Here is a 24909-nt window from a genome sequence, read left to right as displayed (position 1 = left end):
AAAAATAAAAAAAGTTCATCCGTAGAGAGCTTTTATGGGGAACTGAAAAGTCTTCCCAATGTTATTTATACGGGACATCTTCTACACCCCAAAATGTTTAGGCACTTCCGGCAGGATTAGAATGATGAAATTTGTCATGATTGTAGACTTCCGGGACTAACCCACAGGAAAACTGCCGAAAGTGAATATTTTTAGTTTAAGATATCTATTAGGGGATAAAGTAATTCCATGTTATTTAAATGGGTGCTTTTTGTGATACAAAACCTTATCTTTTAGATAGTTGAAATACGAAAAGATACTTGAAATTTGGTAGAATTGTAGGTTTTAGAGGTTCGAGGCCATAGACAGAGCGAACGGGGCGGAGTCCCCAGCTAGCCAAAGGATAGTCTATCCTATATAAAGCAACTTTGTGAACATACTAACTTCCGTAACTGGGATTGCATTTCAATGATACTTTGCTGATACATTAAATGCCTTAATACTACGGTCTAGTTCGATGATGGGTGTCGTGGATGCAAGGGGGAGCTAACCTCCTTACCATATACACGTGGCAATGATCATGGCGCTAGAAAGATAAAACAAATGCCACTCGCAAGTTTTTACACAACTCAACACAAACAAAAGCAGGCCTAATTACTGCACCATGCATATAGTTTTTGAGATCTAGCATGAAACATATCCAAACATTTATTTTTTTCCGAGCTACAACCATGGTCACGCACGTGCTTTCTTCGCGTTTTTACCATGTCCTCACTTTTTTATCCATGTAATACCAGTCACGATTTTTTTTGCAATAGTTTATTCACATACAGAATTACTTTGTGGCATAAGCAGCGATTTTTAGCACTTTGTCCTCCCGAGATATTACGCCCCAAAAATGGCATCAAAATTACAAACTTCAACTTTCGGACTCCCATATATCTACGGTGCCAGTAGTATCACAGTTGTGGATATTTCTGCAGACTTTACATGCAATAGTATTCAGCACTAAACTTATGAACCCCCCACTTTATGCCATTCCAAAATACAGCCCCTTCAAAAGTGTAATTTTCTGTAGTTTTTCTGGTGATTTCATGTATTGGTTTGCAACCTTGCATATTTATTTAGAGGCAAAACTTTATATTCTCCGTGTACCTCAGTCTCTCCTATAAACGTTCGTTTTGGTTTGGTTTGGTCTGATTCGTATGTCCTGAGCAACTGTAATTTTCGTAAACGCTTGCAAATGCAAAAATTGGCACTTCACCGACAACGAAGATGGCCGCCATTTAGGAACACTTGCACATACAACAACGTGAATGATGTTATTGACCTTCTCATACACAAGGTACATCACACTCAATTTTTTATAATTTTCGGAGATGGTCAAGCAACCACCTCTGGACCATTTCGTATGGATTGACCCATAGTGAAAACCAGGGTTGGCAAAAATAGTTTTTTTTTCTTGCAAAAAACAAAAAAACTTTTTTTTTGGTTTAAACACTTTTTTGTTTAAACCAGTTTTTTTCTTTTTGTTTAAATAATTTGCTCTATGTATTTATATTACATATGGACACAAATAAGTTTGTTTTGCCTTGGTGTTATTGTGCAACAATGGGATTATGCTGGAAGGGGTCACATAAGCTTAAAGCGGAAAAAACGCTTCTCGACTTACATCCGAGAGAAATTGTCCATTTGGACTCGAAACGGGGACTAACTGGCCACAAATACGATGAGTCTGCCGACTCACTCACGAAGCACTCCTGACAAAAGTACGTTGTACTGATCTTTACCTACTTGTAATATAATCGTCAACAGTCATTTCAGAAGGACAAAAAGTTGCACAAGTGAAACCATTATACAGAATTATATATAAATCGGAAAATTCCCGCCTTAGCCACCGAGAAAATCCTGTTATTAGTTTAAATGCAAGAATTTTATGGTCCACGTATCATAATCAATACGCTAAAACACGTATTACATTACAATATAGTATATAGATATCATTCAATCAAATTAAAACTGAAATCCAAGCTAATGTTGGAAGTTACGTAGGCAGTAGATAAATTTTGCCAATTTTTATCAATACATTTAAGCAACTTTGGTTTCTTTATAAAACAACACGCATTCAGGCGTGCAATTTGGTTTCGTTTCGTGTGTCTAGGTTTAACATCCTTATGTAATAGCGGGGTTATCAAGAAGACTTTCGCTTAAAATGACATGCGAACCGGTACTTGGTTTACGCTTGAAAGGAGGGCTGTGGTTCGACCGTGAATTGATCATGGGACGCCTTGATTAAAAAGTGAAAAGGAGATAAAACGAATACAGACGGTTTGATATGTGTAAACGTCAGCATGAAGTTCACACGATTTAAAGTTTTTTTTTTTTTTTTTTTTTTTTTCGGCTGAAACCAGCCAACCCTGGTGAAAACTATAAAAAGTAATTCTGTGTGAAATGGTTTTAAGCTACTGATAATATACAGTAAATAAGGGTTCTCACACTCACATAATACAAATAAAAATAAAGATATTTAGTGTCATTTATTAACAAGTTGGCTATTGTATATTACTGGCAGCTATGCGATGTGAAAATCAACAGCTTTACTACTCAACTATGTAATGGTAGTATTTGAAATTGGTCGACTTACAAATTATGCGGCTACTGATGTTAAATCTTTCTTCATAACCACTGGAGTTAACAAATTACATGGCTAATGGCGAGCTGATTCACAACGATCTGACCAACCTATGTAGTAGAAAGAACGTCATTGGTCTGGAGAGTTCTTTTATGCTTTGCCCGTAAGCTGAATAACAGCGTTTGTCTGCAGAAGCTCACAATGTTCTTTGCAGCACATCGGGCAAATTCAGCTATTCGTCCTGGCTGTGGGTGATTCAAAGAGCGAAGCGTCGAACCAAAAGTAGGACGGAAGCAACGACACTTCGTCTTTCTTGTTTCGATGTTATCTCTAAATATTGCACGAGGTAAAACAGGGAGGAGATTAGTTAGAAGTAGCGGAAGTGCTCCGAACGTTCAAGGCAACTGTTAACAATAATATACTGAAAAAGTACAAATTAAAAATACAAAATTGAAAAATATAATATGTAATTTTAAAATCACTACAGTAATATGGAAAAATGTTCTGACTCAACAGAAGTGAATGTAGATGAAAACGATTTGATTTATACTGGTGTTGATACTTATATGTCATATTTACTGACATTTTATTGTGTTTGTCACAATTGTGTAAGGTAATTACGTCACCCAAATTAATTTAAATCTAGCTTTCTCACACGTGATCAATTTTATTACGATTTCCTGCAACTATGTTTACTTGTTTCATCTTTCAGACTAACAAGTTAAGAATTTAACTGTGACGTACCGAAGGATCGAACCAGACACCAACCAAGTATAGCGGAGCTCAACAAAGAAGTCTGTTGAAACATCTCAGAAAATTTATGGCATCGAGCAACTCTGCAATTAAAGAATGTGTTATTTTAAGACAGAGCTCACTAAGCCTCGTAAGTTGATTAGGATAATGACAAAGTAACCTCATCAACAATCTCTGCTTCAATTGAATATAATAAAATAATTAATTCTCAGTTACACTGTATTCGTCCTCGTTGTGTTCAATCATTAAGCAAAATAGCTACTCAGAGCCTCTAGGACTAAAGTGTAAACGTAGAACCGAACGAGTCAAAGTAAAACAACTGAAAAGTACTTAGGTAATAATACAGTATCCTTATAACTGTCCCCCGTTGATCAAGTTAAATTTTAAGTTATGATTCGTTGAAAATGGGTTCTGTGAACAAGCTCTTAGAAAAATGAAATGAAATATATCAGTTTTACGTCCCACGATTAGGCTGGCAAGGCTAAAGGAATCGGTGAAGATGAGAAATGAATAAATTGGTGGAATTAATAAAATGGGAGGAAACGGGAAAACCTTTAGAAAACCCACACACGCGTTGCTTGTCCAACACAAAGTCCACTTGGCTCGAGCTGGGATCGAATCAGGGACAAAGTTAGCATTTGGGTCGAGTTGAGTTTTTATCATTTCATTTAGATTCAAGTACGCATTCTAGAGGGAAAAAGGAGATTCATATATCCTTTCAAACATTTTCAATAAACCTATTGTTTCCAAGTTATATTGGAGACTTGAGGTAGTATTTATGTGTGTGTGTGTGAAGACAAGTGAATTAATTATCAAATATGATTCTTTGATTAAATTAATTTGTATCCTCTTTGTACACCTACCTACTATAAATACAATTATCGGTCGCCCCTTTCGTTCTACTCTTCTAATGAAATAGAAATATTACAACAATACATGTCCTCTTCACTGATAAAGTCGAATAATTTCTGATTAGATAATTTTGATTGTGATTGTTGTTTGTGTAGAATTTTGGGAGGTATTCGGTGATGATCTTTTCTTTCAATATACCGGTTCTCGTAATTTTTAAAATTATTTATATTGTAAGAATGAGAGAATTGCATTTTGACGAACAAACTTTTCGTTAAAAAAGGAAAGAAAGAAAAAAAAAACACTTTGCAAAACTTTATATACGTGCGAAGCTCTTGGTAGATGGATTTAGATAAGAAATGTTGTTAGGTAGAGCACAATCCAATTTCAAGCAGTTTATAGTTGAGGCATATGATGATTATTGATTGCGAGGTTAGCAACCAGTTGCTTAATGGTGGAGTATAAAGTTTATAATTAAATTATACGTACGGAGAACAAGATGTCTATAATTTTAGGTACCTGTATTATATATATAGTGGAAAAAGTATTTGAATGTATTTGTACAGATTAAGTTTTTACAGTAGTAATTGTTATACAATATCAGAATCTATATCAAATAGTTTGGATTCTCTTGACAACGGCTATTTATATTTAAATTAGTAACAGCAGTTTGACAGTATGGGTTGAATAATCAATTCTATTCAGTAATAAAAGCAGCCTATATAATAAACAGAAGCGTTGTAAATTGTTATAATCGAAATTCATTCCAAAACAATTTATTTGTATTCTGATTAGGATTCAATGAATGGAGACGTCAGTAGCGGTGCTATGTTTCACCACCACGTTAAGAACAAAGGCTCACACGCAGATCATATATATATACGAGGGGGAGTCAAATGAAAACCATATTTTTTTTTAAATATTATTTATTGGTCACACAAGGCACAGAAGTAAATCACTTTTTAACATAGTCCCCTCCTCGTTCAATGCAAGTCCACCAGCGCTTCGGAAGAGCCTGAATACCTGCAGAAAGAAAAGTCTTTTGGGCGACGGCGCAACCACTCGTGCACCGCGTTGCGTACCTCTTCATCGGAGTGGAACTTCCTGCCGTCCATTGCTTCTTTGCACATGCTGTAATGGTCTCTGGAGTCACTACGCGCCGAGCCTGGCCGGGGCGTGGAGCATCGGCCACAGACGTAACACCATTTGCAAATTTCCGGCACCATTTATAGATTTGTGGCTGTGACAAACACGCATCTCCATACTGAACCTTCATTCGCCTAAAAATGTCAATCGGTTTCACACCTTCACTTCGCAAAAACCAAATCACAGAACGCTGCTCCTCGCTGGTGCATGTGGCTAGTGGGGCTGCCATTTTGGAACTGTTGTTGTGCCGGTGTTTGTACATCTGCCGGCTGCTGCCACCTAGGAGACATCCGGCATACTATCGTAAACAGGCATGCCAACTTACAGCTCACTGGCGCCATATGCGGATTTTTATTTCTACTTTTATGGTTTTCAGTTGACTTACCCTCGTATATATATATATAAATAATTAAAGTTTAGTTCAAATATAAGTTCGACAAAATATCAGAATGAAACAAGTAATATATATAAAAAATTAAAACAGAGGTCATGAAAACGGTGAAAATAAATAAATAACACAATAATAACAAGAAAGTAACTCAAAAAATAGCAATAGTAGTGACACACTACAGGTAAGATCTAAAAAGAAAGACCTCAAAGAACGTCAATTAATCAAATCTAACAAATAAAAGTGAGAACACGGACCTCGTTATATCTACCCCCCCCCCCCCCCCAAAAAAAAATTTTTTTTTTTCGAGGTTTCTTTATTTCTACATTTAAGGTACTTTTATTTTGCTCAATTTCATACGATCGATCTGCTTCATTGTGACTAGTTTTCATCAACTAGCTAGGTACACACGAAAAAAAAAAAGTATTTGACAGTTGGCAAATTTTATTTTGCCAATAGCTCGAGAACAAATGAATTGATTTGGATCTTTTTGTTGTTATCCTTAGAATAGTTATAACTTGACAACTTGCCAAAGTCGTTACTCTAATAGGTTAATTTATTGTTATTAGTACAGTCACGAAAGAAAGTATTCTTCAGTTGACAAAATTTCCTATCATAATTCACAATGTCGTTGTCCATTAATATAGTGTCCCATCCATGGCTCACTTCTGAACACTCACGTTATCACAATCTAACTACACACGTGCCGCCAGTAGAAGAAATATTTACTTTCTTTTCTTATTGTCGTTGTTGATGTTTGTTTGTTCGTTTGTTGTAATCCTGGTTCCTAACTATAATAACGAAAAGTCATAGTTACCGTGAGATTTGACGTGATGTTTACAAATACAGAACTTGTAATGATAGACAGATTGTAAACAAATAGAATTGTTTCAAATGTATTAATAGTTTCTGTTCTAGTGTAGTTATTTACAATCTGTATTCAACATGATATAGTTTCTGTAATTTGCTTTCAGAATGTTCATTAAGTTTAACCACACCGGCAAAGTTTATTTTCAAATCATTCTAGAAAGGAAATGAAATCTTTAATGTCGTATGTTTATTGCCTTAAGGCTAAGGGAGAACAAATACAAATACGCAAACTTAACTTATGTTTAAAAGGAACTGTTTGCTTTCTCTTTTAAATTTAGTCCAAAATCGATGTATAAATAAGAAAGTAAAATTCCTCGAGTTTTTTTTTTTTTTTTTTTTTTTTTTTTACAAAATAAGTAATTAGTTTATGAGGAAATGAAATGGAAGAACACTAGGAATATCCAAGGATAATGTTATCCAGCACACACACTTTGGCTGAAGTCGAAACATAGATCCCTAACAATACAGATGACCGCTCCAACGTGTCCCCACATCCATTCTACAGTTTCAGGTAAAAATTTATTTGTTGGTGAAAAATTCATCAATTTTTAGCTTAACATCCCATAGTTATGCCCTTTAAACTAAAGCAGACGGGTTATTAATAATTAAAGGAATGGCTGTAGAATTATTATTATTATTATCAGGGTTGGCAAAAACCATGGTTTTTATTGAAAAAACCAAAAACCAGGATTTTTTTGGTTTAAACCCGGTTCTTTTGGTTTAAACCAGGTTTTTTTTTTTTTGGTTTAAATAATTTGCTCTATGTATTTATATCACATATGGACAGAAATAAGCTTGTTTCGCCTTGGTGTTAGTATGCAACAACCGGGTTATGCTGGAAGGGGTCACATAAGCTTAAAGCGTAATCCAAACCGCTTCTCGGCTTACATTCAAGCGAAATTGTCCTCCATTTGAACTTGAAACCGGGTCTAATTGGCCACAAATGCGATACGTCTGCCGACTCACTCACGAAGGACTCCTGATAAAAATACGTTGACTGATCTTTACATATTTGTTAATATAATCGTCAAAGTGTCATTAGGACAATTTCAAAGTACTACAGAGTACAGAAGAACTAATTTAGTCCAAGTCAGTTCATTACGACTTTTATTAGTTCAAGTTAAAGAAATATAACGACTTACTTTGCATATCAGTAAGAAAAGTGAATAAAGATACGAATTATTTGAGTCCACTTTGGCTCTGACCCATTTATACATAAATAGTTACCAAAGATTCTTGCCTCAATAATTGCCTATCGTAGGGTTTGTATGACCCCCCTCCCAAAAAAAAGTACGACATTTCGATGTATTTTATCAATAGTAAACATTATTAAAACGAAACAATATTTAGAATTTTCCCTTGATTGCATAACAATAATAACAAACTATAAAAAATTACAAAAGAAACATAAAGTTACATAAAAAAGTTGCTTTTGTAATATAATCTCTTTGAGTAAAGAATGGGGAATTTAGGTATGAATATAGTACGAAATATATGGGAGTGAAACGTGATAACCCACAAATGTGTGTTCATCAAGATTTTACGAATAGTTACACTTTTACGAATATTTTTCGTTTTTTGGTTTAAACCAGCCAACCCTGATTATTATTATTATTTTGTGATTTTCCACCAGGAATCGAACCCGGCACCACGTGCACCAAAGCCATACGCGCTAGCCACCAACTCAAACGATGAGGTCTTAGTTTGTTGATATAATGCTTTACCAAATCATGAGGGTATCGGGTTACAATTTACAGCTGATTTAGGTCCCAATGTTCACGTTAAATACGACAATCTGATTGCATTAGTGTGCTAATTTATCTGTGACCTAGTAAATATCACTTTGACGGAAAATGGATGTTGAAAATCTACCAATGTACATTTATACAAAATTCGTTACTACGTTATTTAGTCAATATTTGTTAACATGTATTCACTGGGAAGGAATTTCTATATTGAAAGTTTCTTCTCTGTTTATTAGATCCACATTTTTTCAGTTTAAATTGTAACACACTTCCATACTAACTGAAGCACTGAATGACAATACAATATTTTCACATCATTATGATCCTAGCTCATTGTTTTACTGTCGGTATCATTCATAATATCCACGAACACATTACATCTCATCCTTCGAAAGAGCGCTCAACGTTTTTGCTCTTAATACATTTTTTTTTATCATTTTATCCCACAAAAAATATTTTGCTCCTTTATAAGCATTTTACAAAAGCATTGATTTTAAAGTGCTTATTTATTTTTTTATTTCGTAGAATAGAATAGAATACTTTATTAGTCATTAGACAACATAGTTGTAATACAGTAGACTTCGTCCAGAATAGTATTTAAATTGTAAAAATTATTGAAATGTAACAAAAAAGGAAATTATGGCTCTATTACTAACTGACAGTTAATAACTAATAGAAACTATTACTAACAGTTAAATTGTAACTGTTAGGCAATACAATTTGCAATTTATGCTTCACATTTACATTGATGGCACTACCACACAACAATAAACAAAAAGCCCATTATTACCATTATTAGGGTTAAACCTTCTATTGAATTACTTCTTTCAAATTTGGGTGAAGATCCGTAGTAGCAATAGCAATAGTAACAGTAGCGATAATAGTAGTGATTAGGTAATGGCAGGTTTAGTTTAGTACTGCTACCATGTTTGAATCCTTTAAGGAGGTATGTCGTCTACGGAACTTTACCCTCAAATTTTTACCAGCTATTTACATTTTATTGATTACAAATGCATTCCTCAAATTCCGTAATACTATATATAAAATTAGTAGTTTTATGGGTGTACCTTTAGATTCATGTCATATTATACAGTAGTGATTTCAAACATTTTTTGACTAACGACACACTTTACTGAACAGACGATATCATGACACACTTGTTTGATTTTTTTTTAAACCTAGGTATTAATAACCATATAAATTATAATAGTAAATTACTTAGTTTCTATGAAGTAGTGACTCTTATGTTTTGTCCTAGCCTTCTTTTTCGTGCAACGTTATTTGACAGCTGTATTCTTCCACCGCTTGTATTTCAGGTGGGGAGACTGACTAAAGTGCCTAGTTTAAACGGTGCCATTGCACCAACTGTCGTAGAAAAAATGTTATAAACGCAATCGAAATAAGATCTTAACGCTCCCAGATTCTTTGTCACAAAGGTAAATGTCTAATGTGAATTAGCCCGTACAATATTATTCTCTGAAGAAAACTCGTTTATAACCGATATGAACTAAGGATCTATCTATTAAAATGCTACAATAGCAATTAAAATGCCTCAGCTGCAACCTCTACCTTTAGATCTCAAATCTGATTTACGGTTATTTGTAATTTCACGTTTCAAAAAGACAAATATTTTAAACTATGTGTACTTTTAATAAATTATTTAAATAGATCTTTTTCACAAAGTTTATATCTTAAAATTTTTATTGTTGAAAGCCTTTTTATTTTAATAAGTCTTCTCCAAAATCAATGAAAAATGAATTGTGCAGCCATCTTTCGAGTTCTTTTAAACTATAAGTTTGTGGCTAATCCTTTCGACAATGAGATCTCGAAAACTACAGGCTCTAGAAAGATGATGTTTTCACTGATCGACTGCAAAGATGACGTTTGTGTTCACTGGAATGTTGAAATTAAAAAAAAAAAAAAAAAAAAAACTAAAGCCTCACATCCTACGCATTATACATTCCAACACCATATTGTTGCATATATCTCAGGCGTTTGTTTCATGGCCAAATAATAATGAAAAAGGAAGGATAACCATCTCTCCAGTCTAAGATGAATCTTTTTTTTTTGGAGTGTTTTGCCCCTTTTTTCATTTTTTTTATCAAGACGTCTTTCACTTGTGTCTGTAAAGGAACACGTACAGATGTTGTGAGGAATGAGTAGGAGATTTATCCTCATATGCGAATGATGCGCTGTGTAGAGAGCGCAGGTTCAGCTAGTCTATATATTAAAATGTTAGCTTTATATGTTTGTCTCCAATTTTTTCGACAATGAGATCTCGAAAACCACAAGTGCTAGAAACGTGCCGTTTTCACTGGTCAACTCCAAAGTTTGTGTAGATTGCCCAGCTCTAACTGAATATTTAAAAAAAAAACATGGTCGTTAGTTCTTTATGAGATACCTTTTTCTGAAGTACACTGGAAGTGTTGAAATTTTTAAAAAATACCATATTCTAAGAGTTATACATTTTAACACTACAGTTGTACACAGGGGTTGCATATCTCTCAGGCGTATATTTCACGCTCAAAGGATAAAAACAAAGGATAACCATTTCACCAGTCTAAAATGAATCTTTGTTGTGTGTAGTGTTTTGTCTAATGAATACCATATATCATTGACATTATAATTAATTGTGTATGTAACGTATTTGCTTACTACATACTGTATGCAAGAAGAAAGAAAACCCTGGTCACATATGAATTAGAAACTCCAATCGGAAGTAGGATCAAATCTTGCAAACAGTGAGAGATATTGAAAAAATCTCTCCTCTATGATATCCCTTGCCGATTTTTATCAAGATGTCTTTCACTTGTGTCCGTAAACGGACATGCACAAATGTTGTAAGGAATGACAAGGAGATTTATGCTCATATGTGAATGATGCGCTGTGTAGAGAGCGCAGGTTCAGCTACTGATAACTTTAGGTGAAGTAAATATCTTATATAAAAAAGTTAATACTTCTAGAAATAACTTCGTCACCAAATTTCGAGGTTAACTTATATTGTCAATTAAGTATGATCACATAGCGAAGAACCATACAGGGTGGCTCCAAAGTAGTTATACAGTCCCGTACTGAACAACTCATTGCTTTTTATATCATTTCTTATCGTTATCCATCAAGTAGACTTAGTTTATTATTTGTTCTTAATGTCTTTTTTACTTATATCTTAAGCTCGGAACAGTCAAAGCAAATAAACCTATAAGCTAGAATGTTATACTTGATCAATGCAGGGGCGTATACCTACTTTTGGGCCACCCTGTATAACTGAGGGCATTTATTCCGTCATCCCCCCTCCCGAGCTATTCAACATGGCAATAGTGACTTCTGAATAATTAGGTTAGTTTACAATAGGTTGGGTTCATTTACCTTACATTGGTTTGACGCGAAGGGAATTAATGAAACTTAACTCATCCTGAGCAGAGTTAGGTGTGTTTTTCATACTTATACTTTATACGGCATAATGTAGGAGTTAGAATATGAACAGTGAAAGAATTTTAATTTTTGAATAATTATATTGGGTATATTTTACAATACACGCTCCAGCTACGCATCGATAAGTAGGACCGCTTTCAAATGGTATGGTAGAGTCGAGTACACTAGCGTTGGGTTAGCTTAGAGTTAGCGAAGTTTAGACCGACTTTGTAAAAATTAATCGAGCATAATTTCTCATATGTGCGTATAGATGCTACATAGAGCGAGCATTGTAAAGTATGGGGACGTGTCAATAATAACAGTAAGTTAACAAGGTATCAGTATAGTAATTTTACAAAAAATGTGAGTGAAACTACCGTATCAATTGATTACGTATTCTTAATCTCTACAGAGCTATTTGCCATAAACTGTAATTATTTCATATATTCAAATTTTGTGTTACCTTCAACCATACGAAAAAAAAAAAAAAACTCATTAATGAAGAATGAACTTAACGTAGCCTTACACCGCCAAAAATTTACGGAAAAATTCCGATTTACAAAGAACATATAAGAAATTCGAATATATGTGGATCTTACCTGTAGCATGTCCAAAATGCGAGTATACAAAGCTTGTAAATGCATAAGAACTGTTAAACATGGAATCGATAATAGGCAGTATTGTAAGTCGTGATCCTTAAAGACCGAAGCATCCAAAATGTGTCTAACTCGTTCCAGTGAGCAGTCTGACATACTACTGGCAAATCCTGATGTGTCCGAGAACAGTGGCACGGTTGGCTGAACTGACGGATGTCGTGTTCAAATATTAAAGAAAATTAAGACAGCAATTACCTGACGTGGAAAACTATAAAACATAAGGATTTCAAAGAATTCCAAATCTTCAATTCCTCATATACAAATTAAATTTTTGCAAGAGTAAGTGTTGCTCAAACGTGACATATGTCAGAAATGTGACAAGCATATGACAGTAACAAAGAGAAATAAACCAGTTGATGGCCTAACATGGTTCTGCGGGAAAATGAGACGTGAAATAAAAGGACGAAATTGCTAGTACAGGAAAGAAAAAGGGATTCGAGCAAATTTCATTGGCTTCTAACTTAGTTCTATTGTCATATATAGTTTACGCGTATACCCACCATCGCTGATGCGCCTGCTCCCTACGGATGCACCCAATCACTGCTGCTTGGGGTCTCCTAATGCGCCCCTGGCCTGACAGCATTCTTGCTTTTTAGTTGCCCCTAATCAGGGTTGGTAAAAACCATGGTTTTTATTAAAAACCCAAAAATCCGGTTTTTTTGGTTTAAATAATTTGATCGATGGATTTATATCACATATGGGCAGAAAAAAGGTTGTTTCGCCTTGGTGTTATTATGCAACAACGGAGTTATGCTGGAAGGAGTCACATAAGCTTAAAGCGGAATCCAAATCGCTTCTCGGCTTACATCAGAGAGAAATTTTCCTCCATTTGAACTCGAAATCAGATCTAATTAGTCCCAAATGCGATACATCTGTCGACCCACTCACGAAGATTCCTGATAAATATACGTTGTAATGATCTTTACATATTTGTTAGTATAATTGTGAAGAGTCATTTCAGAAGGAGAAAAAAAAATAAACAGTTGCACAAATGAAACCATTACACAGAATTGCATATGAACAATTTCAAAATACTGCAGAGTACAGAAGAACTAATTTAGTCCAAGTTAGTTCACTAAGATTTTTACAGTCCAAGTTACAGAAATACGACGACAATTTGCATATCAGTAAGAAAAGTGAATAAAGATACGAATTACTTCTGTCCACTTTGGTTCTGACCCATTTATACATAAATAGATACCAAAGGTACTTCTGATTTCAATAAATGCCTTTTGTTGGGTTTGTATGACTCATCCCCCCCCCCAAAAAAAAAATACGGCACTTCGATGTAGTTTATCAACAGTAAACATTACTAAAACGAAATAATATTTAGAATTTTTCTTTGACTGCAACTGCATAACAATAATAACAAACTATTAAAAAAAAAAAAAAAAAAAAAAAAAGAAACATTCATAGACTAATAAGAACAAAAGTTGCTTTTGTAGCATAATCTCTTTGAATACTGAATGGGGAATTTAGGTCTGAATATAATACGAATAATATACGGGAGTGAAACGTGATAACCCACAAATAAGTTTTCATTATGACTTTACGACAGGGTTGGCTGGTTTAAACCAAAAAACAAAAAATGTTCGCAAAAGTGTAAGTGTTTGTAAAATCTTGATGAACACACATTTGTGGGTTATCACGTTTCACTCCCGTATATTATTCGTATTATATTCAGACCTAAATTCCCCATTCATTACTCAAAAAGGTTATACTACAAAAGCAACTTTTTTTTAAAGTTTATAAATGTTTATTTTGTGATTTTTTTGTAGTTGTTATGTAATTGCAATCGAAGAAAAATTCTAAATATTGTTTCGTTTCAATGTTTACTATTGGTAAAACACATCGAAAATGCCGTACTTTTTGTGTGTGAGGGGGGAGGGGGTCATACAGACCCCACGAGAGGCATTTAGTGAAATAAGTATCTTTGGTATCTATTTATGTATAAATGAGTCTGAGCCAAAGTGGACTCAAATAATTCGTATCTTTATTCACTTTTCTTATTGATATGCAGATTAAGTTGGTGTATTTCTTTAATTTGGACCAATAAAAGTCGTTGTTAACTAACTTGAACCAAATTAGTTCTGTACTCTGTAGTACTTTGAAATTGTTCATATGTAATTCTGTGGAATGATTCCACTTGTGCAACTGTTTATCTTTTTGTCCTTCTGAAATGACTCTTGACAGTTATATTAAGAAGCATGTAAAGATCAGTACAACGTATTTTTATCAGGATTCCTTCGTGGTGAGTCGGCAGACGTATCGCATTTGTGGCTAATTAGTTCTGGTTCCGAGTTCAAATGGAGGACAATTTCTCTCGGATGTAACTCGAGAAGCGGTTTTTATTCCGCTTTAAGCTTATGTGACCCCTTCCAGCATAACCCGGTTATTGCATAATAACATCAAGGAGAAACAAACTTATTTCTGTACATATATGATATGAATATATAGAGCAAATTATTTAAACCATAAAAACCTGGTTTAAACCAAAAAAATCGTTTTTTTTTTTTTTTTTTTTTAATAAAAACCATGGTTTTTGCCAACCCTGCTTTACGAACACTTACGCTTTTACGAACATTTTTCGTTTTTTGGTTAAAAACCATAAAACCCTGCACCTAATACAAGTAGGTTTGCTTTTTTTAATTTTGTGTAAGTGAATCTCCCCCGAAAGTGAATCTGCATCCATTAGCGAAATTCCTCCCTCAAGAAACATTATCTAAGGAAGTAAGAGTACATTTCCCGCCCAAGAATTAAAGTATGCCCCAATAAAACAGGATAGCACGAAGTTTAATCTTCGACCATATGAAGGCGTGTAGCAACGACCTATTAAGTAAACCAACCACAGAACATAATATCTCAGTGTTTAAAACCAAGGTTGGCTGGTTTAAACCAAAAATCGAAAAATGATCGTAGAAGTGTAAATGTTCTTAAAATCTTGATGAACACACATTTGTGGGTTATCACGTTTCACTCCCGTATATTATTCGTATTATATTCAGACCTAAATTCCCCATTCAGTACTCAAAGAGATTATGCTACAAAAGCAACTTTTGTTCTTTTTATAACTTTATGAATGTTTCTTTTGTGATTTTTTTTCAGGTTATTACTATTGTTATGCAATTGCTATCAAAGAAAAATTCTAAATATTGTTTCGATTTAATAATGTTTACTGTTGGTAAAATACATCTAAGTGCCGTACTGTTTTTGGGGGGAGAGGGTCATACAAAACCCCACCAGAGGCATTTATTGAAATCAGAAGTATCTTTGGTATCTATTTATGTATAAATGGGTCAGAATCAAAGTGGATTCAAATAATTCGTACCTTTATTCATTTTTCTTACTGATATGCAAATTAAGTCGCTGTATTTCTTTAACTTGGACTAATAACCGTCGTAGTAAACTAACTTGGACTAAATTAGTTCTTCTGTACTCTGCAGTATTTTTAAATTGTCCATATGTAATTCTGTATAATGGTTTTACTTGTGCAGCTGTTTATTTTTTATTTATTTTTATTTTTATTTTTTTTTTTTTTGGTGCTTCTGAAATGACTCTTGACAATTATATTAACAAGTATGTTAAGATCAGTACAATGTATTTTTATAAGTGAGAGGGTCCTTCGTGAGAGAGTCGGTAAACGTACCGCCAGTTAATCCTGGTTTCGAGTTCAAATAGAGGACAATTTCACTCGGGTGTAAGCCGAGATGCGGTTTGGATTTCATTTTAAGCTTATGTAACCCCTTTCAGCGTAACTTGATTGTTGTATAATAACACCAAGGTGAAACAAACTTATTTCTGTCCATATGTGATATAAATACATAGAGCAAATTATTTATAAAAAAAAAAAAAAAAAAAAAAAAAAAAAAACTGGTTTAAACAAAAAAAAAAGTTTTTTTTTCAATAAAAACCATGGTTTTTGGCAACCCTGTTTAAAACTCATTGACTTAGTGGCATTACTCGAGCAGACGGCTCTACCAAATTTTCACACATCTATTGCATTTTCCGGTTTCTTCTTGCACAGCATGCACTAAATGAGGAGCTAATGCATACACCACGATAATATTACGCTCTTTATCGCACAATTCTTTGTAATAGAATCGTAAATTGCATTACAAGCATCGCAAACGTCCATTGCTAATACGAACAGAATATTCCCGCCGTTTATTTCCACCTTCTTCGCGCCCGTTTCACTTAGAATATGTTCATTAACATTCAAAATATATTTCAATATGATATTACTTACCACTGACTGAAATTACTTATATTCAAACTCCTCTTCTTTTACGATAAGTGTTTGACATCGTATTTTACCTATAAATTTTGTTTTTGGCAGAGTCGTCTGCTCGAGTGAACCCGACTTAGTAACTATCCTAAATAGCGCGTACGGCCATGGTGTATCACAAAGGTGTGCTACATGCAAATAGCATAGCATGTTTCTATGCTATTTGGTATTTTTTTCACTATCCTCGTTAACGTATGTACCTAACATCGCTGACGAGCCTGCTCCCTGCGAACGCATCCCTGCATAAGCCCTTCTGTTGCGCTCTTCGTCTGAGTTGGTTAAATGGATTAGTTTTTTGTGTGGCAACCTAGCAGCAGTTGACTTGTCTAAAGTTTTTCGTGTTTCCATGCACTGTAGTTTTTGTTATATGGACACTTCCCGAAATAACGGTTTACAAGATTGAACATTTTAAAAGGTGCTACTTTTGCGTAGTAATAATATGGATGCATACTCACAAGTAAACTTACGGAAGTGTAACTCAACAATTTCAGTGAAACTGCATTGAAAAATAACTGACATGTATTTTTTTATTATTATTATTTATTTCGGCAACGGTGCGGGTTTAAGGGCAGAAACCACCCTTTGATGCAGAAGAAAACATATTGCCAGGGAGGAGGTGTTCAGGATAGCTGATTCAGAATCTGGCGTCAAAATTACGGAGTATGTTTAGTACAAGGGGTCCAGAAGCAATTAAAAAACACAAAATTTACAGGAGAAATGAATGACGCAAGTACTTAGACGTAACATAACATAACCAAATCTAACCTAACCTAACATAAACTAACCTAAGCTAACCTGAACTAAGCTAAACTAACCTAAAATTATAAGAAATAAGCGAAATATAAACTAAACTAACCTAACCTATCCTAAACTAACCTAACCTAATCTAAACTAACGTAACCTACCCTAAACTAACCGAATGTGAACAGAAAATACCAAAATTGTAACATTTTTTAGAGAAAAGAGCTGGACCCCTTCTGCTAAACATAGGCCAAAATTACAAACCTCAAAATGGGGGTCCACTATGTCGATTAGAATTATATTAAAAAAAAAATCTGGTTTGAAATGCTTTGCAGTTAGCCAACAACAACCATAGTCGGCAGGGGTTACTGCAAGGTTGTAGACCGATTTGAAAAACCTTTCTGGATTTATTTTACTGGGATACTTGATTAAAGTGAGTTTCTGCACCTGTCATTATCCGGGGTGCTTATTTATAGTGAGTTCCGTCGCCTTTCACTGTCGGGGTACTTATTTAAAGTGAGTCCCCTCGACTCTACTCGGGTGCTCTTACTAGTCGGGGTACTATACCAAACCTTATTTATACGCATGTAAAATAAGTGTAATTTTCCAGCAATACTTTTGGTAGCCATCTTGAATTTCATCCATAGAAAGTGAGATATTTTCACATTGCCCAGTGCAAAATTTTTAGGGGACAATAAGAAGGATTTTTTTTCAACAGCTATTTCGAGTGGTGTGCCAAAATTAAACCTACATGTTTTTAATATCCCAGGGACAAGTGTCTGATACGAAGCACCACCCAGAACGCTCCCAAAGTTTATTTACATAATACTGTAAGGATTCATTGTTTTAGTAAATTCTAAGCAATGCGTAGTTCGAAACACTTAACAGCTGGAGAGTACTAATTTCGAGCTGTAAAATACTATATACAGGCATAGGAAAAAGCAAATGAGGCATGAAAATAAGAAAGAAAATGATTAACAATGAAAAGGGAGCATCGAAAATGTAATAGTAATAATCGTAGATAAGGTATATGAAGTTAATTAACAGGTAACAGAAATACAACGTTGAAAATAGCTGCGTGTCTTTTCCGCGGCCAGCACTGGGAACTTAGTCGAGAAGTGAAACAGGAATAATTGTACGGTATATTAATTACAAGCAAATAGTAAAAAAAACGTTTAAAGCAGCTTTACGTTCTTCTGATCATGTAACCATCAACGGAACCTTAGCCGTACATTACACATTAAGAATCAATCTATTAGTAATTTGAACAGTATGGAAGTGACTTCGTGATAAAGCTTGCAAACACAGCTAAAACTAACCTAATAAATAACACAATGGTTCAGTTTTCTCTTCACTTTTGCATATTTTTGACACCTTAAAACACCAGGGTAAGTTTTTCGTCACACTACTTGAAATACTCTTCAAGTTCAGACATGTCAATATGCCCGCCCTGCATATGAAAATATTCTGTATCAGTGTTGCCCATTCCTTCATACATACCTCCCATAAAGTAAAATAGTAAAACTTTAACCGAATTGTTTCTTACATTTCAAATTTGTTTCATATGTTGATTATTTTGTAATGTTGATAGTAAAATAATGATACACATTAATGTAAAAGCAACTGAATACATTCTCTGGAAACAGTTATAATCTACATTTTTCTTAATTCCAAATATATCTATTATATAAAAGAGAACGCACAAATCCTTTGTTCCCTCATCACGCTAATACGGCTGAACCAATTTCTTTCATTTTTGGGGGGTTATTAGGATTTGGACCCTAGATGGTTTTTATCATATCACTTTAATTTTTAATTACCAGTGTCTTGAGATAATTGACCATTCAAGTGTCCATAACGTACAAATCCTTTGTTAGTTCATCATAGGTATAAAAATAAACGTATTTATATGCAACCCGCATGACCGTGTCACTCGGCGGGTTAACATAAATGACAGGCGATATAATGTTAACATTTACTGGAATCTACTATGGTTTTTATCATATCACTTGAAAGTGAAAAAGTAAAAATTATCTAAGTAACAAAGTTTATTGCGTTCCGGGGTGACCGCAGCGAAGCGGGGCGGGTTAACATAAATGACAGGCGATATAATGTTAACATTTACTGCAATCTTCTATGGTTTTTATCATATCACTTGAAAGCGAAAAAGTAAAAATTATCTAAGTAACAAAGTTTATTGCGTTCCGGGGTGACCGCAGCGAAGCGGGGTGAACGCTGCTAGTATATAATATTAAATTTTGAAGTAGCTACTATTATGGGCACGTTACCCACTGGTAAAGAACTAGAAGAGATTTTTCTTTTGTAATTTCTGAAGGCGTCTAGTACACTAAGAACATTGAAATTTGGAAATAAAGTTAGAGATATCTAGAATCTAAAATATGAGTTCTAAAATGCTGTCCTTTTGATGAAACGAAGTTTAGCTTCTGTAGCATCATTTTGTGCCTTGTTTTTTAGATGGTCCGATACACCATTTCCCAAATTCAGTATATCAGTAAACACTTATATACTATTGTTTTCAAATGTTCATCTTCTACAATAACAACCGCCTTGAAACTATGTTAAAACTGGTATGGTGGAGAGCGGAATTTTCCCCGCTCAAGAGAGATTTCCCGTAGTCATTGCAAAATCCCACCTCCAATTCCTTCTGCTGATCTCTTACGTATGTTCTTCAAGGACGTTTAGTCAATAGTCAATGCTCTAGATGTGAGGTCGGAGTCCGAATATTTTTCTGAAAAGAGTTTGTAGTACGAGCTTCTGTTAATGTTTACTTTGACATAAATCTTGCTTCTGGTTTGGTGAAAAGTGAGTTGTGGCAGGTTATGGAGTCTAGACATAACGTATTGTCATTTTTGGAAGAATGAACACCGTAGAGTATAATTGTGTACCACTTAATTTAAGGGGAATATGTGTGTTTAAATTGCAGTGAAGATTTACAGTGTAAATTCTTCCACTATATTTGTTCTGCTTTCTGTAAAACAGTGATTACAGTGAAGTTATGTGGCACTATTAACGTAAAAATGGCTCAAAGTGAGGGTGTCGTATCTCAACTTATGAAGTTGGCGCAAAAATTCAATTGTTTTTATTTAACAGGTAATGTATTTTGCTTGTAGAGTAATTGAACTCAATAAATATAGAATGTACTGAAAAATACGTATTACTGCAATTGTCTTGAACAAATTTGATTGTTTAATAAATAGGGCATATGTTCTACAAAGTCGAAACTCGAGCTCCGTGGCTAAGCGGTTAGTGTACGCGCCTTGGCGTGGACAACCTGGGTTCGATTCCCTGCGCGATCTCATGTGATTCGATGCCATTTGTACCGCGAGCCCCGGATTCGAGTCCGTTAATCAGTAGGTCCCGTCTCATGTAACCTCGCTGCTGAAAGGGACGTTAAACTCAAAATCAACTCAATTCAAAGTCGAAACTGGTGTAAAATAACCTTTTCTCCTCTCTGAATGTTTTCTAGATACTGATCAGCATTCGTCTGCAGAAAGGTATAACCGAAAACATTGGATGTACAAGCATTTATATATATATATATATATATATATATATATATATATATATATATATATATATATATGTATATATATAGAATGTAATACTTAGTTTAGTGACGGTCAGTTTTTGACATTAATGTAGCTTACTGTATATCCGCAGTTTTTAGCTTAAAAAGTAGTAGTAACGCTTAAAATGCGTTACCTCCTTTTTGTTTATAACATAGAAGTATAGCTGGATTACCAACACTTTCTTGGCCAGCGCAGTTTCGAGAACAATGGGCAAGGTTCTAGAACACAGGCCCCCCTTTCCATTTACCTGTAATAAAGACAGAAAATAACGTGCCCTGCGGGGTTCTAACCCACCTTTACTCGCTACGCTCGCTTGGCAGTACTATGTGAATTAAATATTATACTTTGGTACAGAAACTAACCAACCTAGCTACGAATCTCTATAAAATGACCTGTGTTCTTCCCGAATAATGCACTATACTCTGTTCTATTCTACTGCAATTACTCTTCTTTATTATGCAATTGTTATATTGTATTAAAATCGACGAATGCAGAACTTAAAAAGGTTTAACTCGAGCAGACGGTTCTACCGAAAACAAAATTTATAGGTAAAATACGATGTCACACTTTTCGTAAAAGAAGTAGAGTGTGAATATAAGTAATTTCTGTCATTAGATATCATATTCAAATACATTTTGAATGGTAGTGAACGTATTCTAACTGTAACTATTTACTGAAGCGGAAGAATACAAGAATGGGAGGAAGGTGGAAATAAACGGCGAGAGTGTTCTGTTCGTGTTAGCAATGAACGTTTGCGATGGATATAATGCAAACATATCATTTTATTACAAAGAATTGTGTGACAAAGAGCGTCATCCTATAAAGTTTTTGCAGCGTCATGGTATGTTCAGACCTAAAATCAACTGTGCGAAATGTGGAAAGGAAGTAAAAATTCAAAACAGACTAATTTCTCCTCGCAGCGGGCCATTTGTACCCGGGAAACAGTAAAGCCATTTTGAAGGAAAGAATTATTACAATGATTTAAGTGGTTTGAACGTGAAAATTATTGCTAATATTTATGTATTTTTCCACTATCCTCGTTTAAGTGTATGCCCCCCGTCGCTGACGCGCCTGCTCCGTACGGACACCCCCCCGCTCCGCTCGGGCATCCTTGCACTAGCTCCTCATTTAGTGCGTGTTCTGCAAAAAAAAAAAAACCGTAAAATGCAATAAATGTGTGAAAATTTGATGGAAACGTCTGCACGAGTAATGCTCTTAAAAAATATTCCGCTTTTTTCGTGGGGATTTTAACTGATATTCATTTAAACTGTGACGACCATATCCTTAAAGTGGAATCTAGAGCTAGTAAAGAAGTTTATCTAATACGTAGATTAAGAAAAATACGTAAAACTATTTTATGCACAAATTCATAGTCATTTAAGTTATGGTACGATGCTTCGGGGTAATCAGTCCTCCGTTAAAAGCCTATGGGAAATACAAAAGATATTTCTAAGATTGATGCTCGGTCTCCCTAGTCGTGCACATTGTAGGTCAAGCTTCGTTAAATTATTAATTATGACAATACCTGCAATTTTCATAAACCAATGTTTACTTTACATCAAGGAAAACAGTCATATTTCAATGAATTATTCTCTTATACATATCAAATTAGAACAGGAACCATTTAGGATTATTTAGATGTGAATATAGTAAGACACAAAAAACCTTTTACTACATGTTAGTTAAATTTTATAATTTTTATTCCTATATTTTTAAGAGAACTTCCATTTCTGGTCTTTAAAAAACAAGTACAGAAATTGAGGAGTTTGATGTAATAAGGGCGTAAGCGAGTTTACGCCCTTTATGCATCAAACGCGTTTGTGGCTTTTGCCATGCTTGTTTATCTTCCTGGTAACATTTGAATTCAATATCGGAATAAAATGTTGCATATTACATTATTTTATGAAAGAAAAAAAAAAATACTTAAAATTTCAACATCGTTTTTCTCCAACTGAATGTTTCAGACTTACGCCCTTATTGCATCGAACTCCTCAATTATTTACTAATAATTGTATATATAGTGTAGAAGAATTTTTTGAACTCAACATTGATAGTTAAAATATTTTTGTCTGTTATACAGTGATCTCTGTTTATATTATGGTATGTTATATACAGGATTGGCTGGTTTAAACCAGCTGTTTTTTTTCAAAAAAGAAAAAAAAAACGTTTAAACCAAAAAAACAAAAACAAAAAAAGTTCGTAAAAGTGTATGTGTTCGAAATCTCTTGATGAACACACATTTGTGTGTTATCACGTTTCACTCCCGTATAATATTCGTATTATATTCAAACCTAAATTCCCCATTCGTTACTCAGAGATTAGGTTATAGTATACGTAAAGCTGCATCAGTTCCCGAAGGAGCTGGATGCTCGTACTTTTAGGGATTATGCATTGAGTATCTACGAACTTAAAAAGGGGGTAACAAAGCAACTGTCATTTACTTACCGACTGATTCGAAAATAAAAATGATCGTTCTTGTCTTACACTTTGTATATTGGAGTGTGAATACAACATGATCTGGGTTTCCTCTGTGTTCTTTTACCACTTCCACATGTAATAACATCATTTCCCTACGTAGTAGAACAGTAAGAAGTATCCTCGCACACGGAACACAAGGGCGCTCTCATGTAAACTATTACCAGAGAGGTTATATTACAAAGCAACTTTTTTATTTTTATAGTTTATGAATGTTTCTTTTGTGATTTTTATAGTTTGTTATTAATTGTTACGCAGTTGCAATCAAAGCCAAATTCTAAATATTATTTCGTTTTAATAATGTTTACTATTGATAAAATACATCGAAATGCCTTACTTCGGGGGGGTCATACAAATCCCACGACAGGCATTTATTGAAATCAGAAGTTTCTATTTATGTTTAAATGGGTGAGAGCCAAAGTGGTCTCAAATAATTATTCGTGTCTTTATTCACTTTTCTTAGTAATATGCAAATGAAGTCGTTGTATTGCTTTAACTTGGACTAATAAAAGTCGTAGTGAACTAACTTGGACTAAATTAGTTCTTTTGTACTCTGCAGTATTTTGAAATTGTTCATATGTAATTCTGTATAATGGTTTCACTTGTGCAACTGTTTATCTTTTTGTCCTTCAGAAATGACTTTTGACAATTATATTAACAAGTATGTAAAGATCAGAACAACGTATTTTTATCAAGAGTCCTTCGTGAGTAAGTTGGCAAACGTATCGCATTTGTAACGAATTAGTCCCGCTTTCGAGTTCAAATGGAGGACAATTTCTCTCGGATGTAAGTCAAGAAACGGTTATAATTGCACATTATGCTTATGTGACCCCTTCCAGCATAACCCGGTTCTTGCATATTGACACCTAGGCGAAACAACTTATTTTGTGTCCATATGTGATATAAATACATAGAGCAAAATTATTTAAACAAAACAAAAAAAAAAAAAAAAAGCGTTTAAACCAAAAAAAAAAAAGGTTTAAACAAAAAAATGGCTTTTTGTTTTTATCAATAAAAACCATGGTTTTTGCCAACCCTGGTTATATATGTAACCCTAAACTTTTCAGCTTCTAACTATTTATTTCTGATGATTGTAATATATCTGATGTTCTCAGATGTTTCTGCAATAAAATGTATTATTATTATTATTAAATTTAAAGTGCATTGACCTGCTAAAATTCATAGAATAAAATGTGCGTAAAATGTACTAGTGTGCTAACCACTACACTACCCAGTCCTCTACATCAGACTTTGTTCATGTAACACTATATGATCTGTCAAAAGCATTTGATTCGGTGTCTCATGATATTTTGTTACAAAAACTAGAATTCTATGGTTTTGATAATGCAGCTCTGTCAGTTCTTCATTCGTTTTTAAATGGACGATATC

At 34.2% G+C, this 24909-nt stretch overlaps 2 protein-coding genes across 2 annotated transcripts in view; one reads left to right on the top strand and one right to left on the bottom strand.

The window, feature by feature from the left end:
• The window catches only part of LOC145672567 (Fanconi anemia group D2 protein-like), a 114300-nt gene extending 95395 nt beyond the window's left edge, over positions 1 to 18905 (bottom strand). The window contains exons 1-2 of the mRNA XM_081741726.1: positions 18775 to 18905; positions 3356 to 3447 (exon numbers count right to left, since the gene is read on the bottom strand). Coding sequence (XP_081597852.1) covers positions 3356 to 3419 — 64 coding nt within the window. The 5' untranslated portion in view covers positions 3420 to 3447; positions 18775 to 18905. The remainder of the gene's footprint in view (positions 1 to 3355; positions 3448 to 18774) is intronic.
• Positions 18906 to 20051: 1146 nt separating this feature from the next.
• Positions 20052 to 24909, top strand: part of LOC145673338 (uncharacterized) — a 92921-nt gene continuing 88063 nt past the window's right edge. The window contains exon 1 of the mRNA XM_081742949.1: positions 20052 to 20566. Within this exon, the coding sequence (XP_081599075.1) occupies positions 20494 to 20566 (73 nt within the window). The 5' untranslated portion in view covers positions 20052 to 20493. The remainder of the gene's footprint in view (positions 20567 to 24909) is intronic.

Source organism: Thermobia domestica, chromosome 16 (assembly GCF_964235325.1).
Source record: "Thermobia domestica chromosome 16, izTheDome1.hap1.1, whole genome shotgun sequence".
Lineage (NCBI taxonomy): Eukaryota > Metazoa > Arthropoda > Insecta > Zygentoma > Lepismatidae > Thermobia > Thermobia domestica.
Note: the sequence above shows the minus strand (reverse complement) of the source record. Positions and strands in the feature narration are given on the sequence as shown.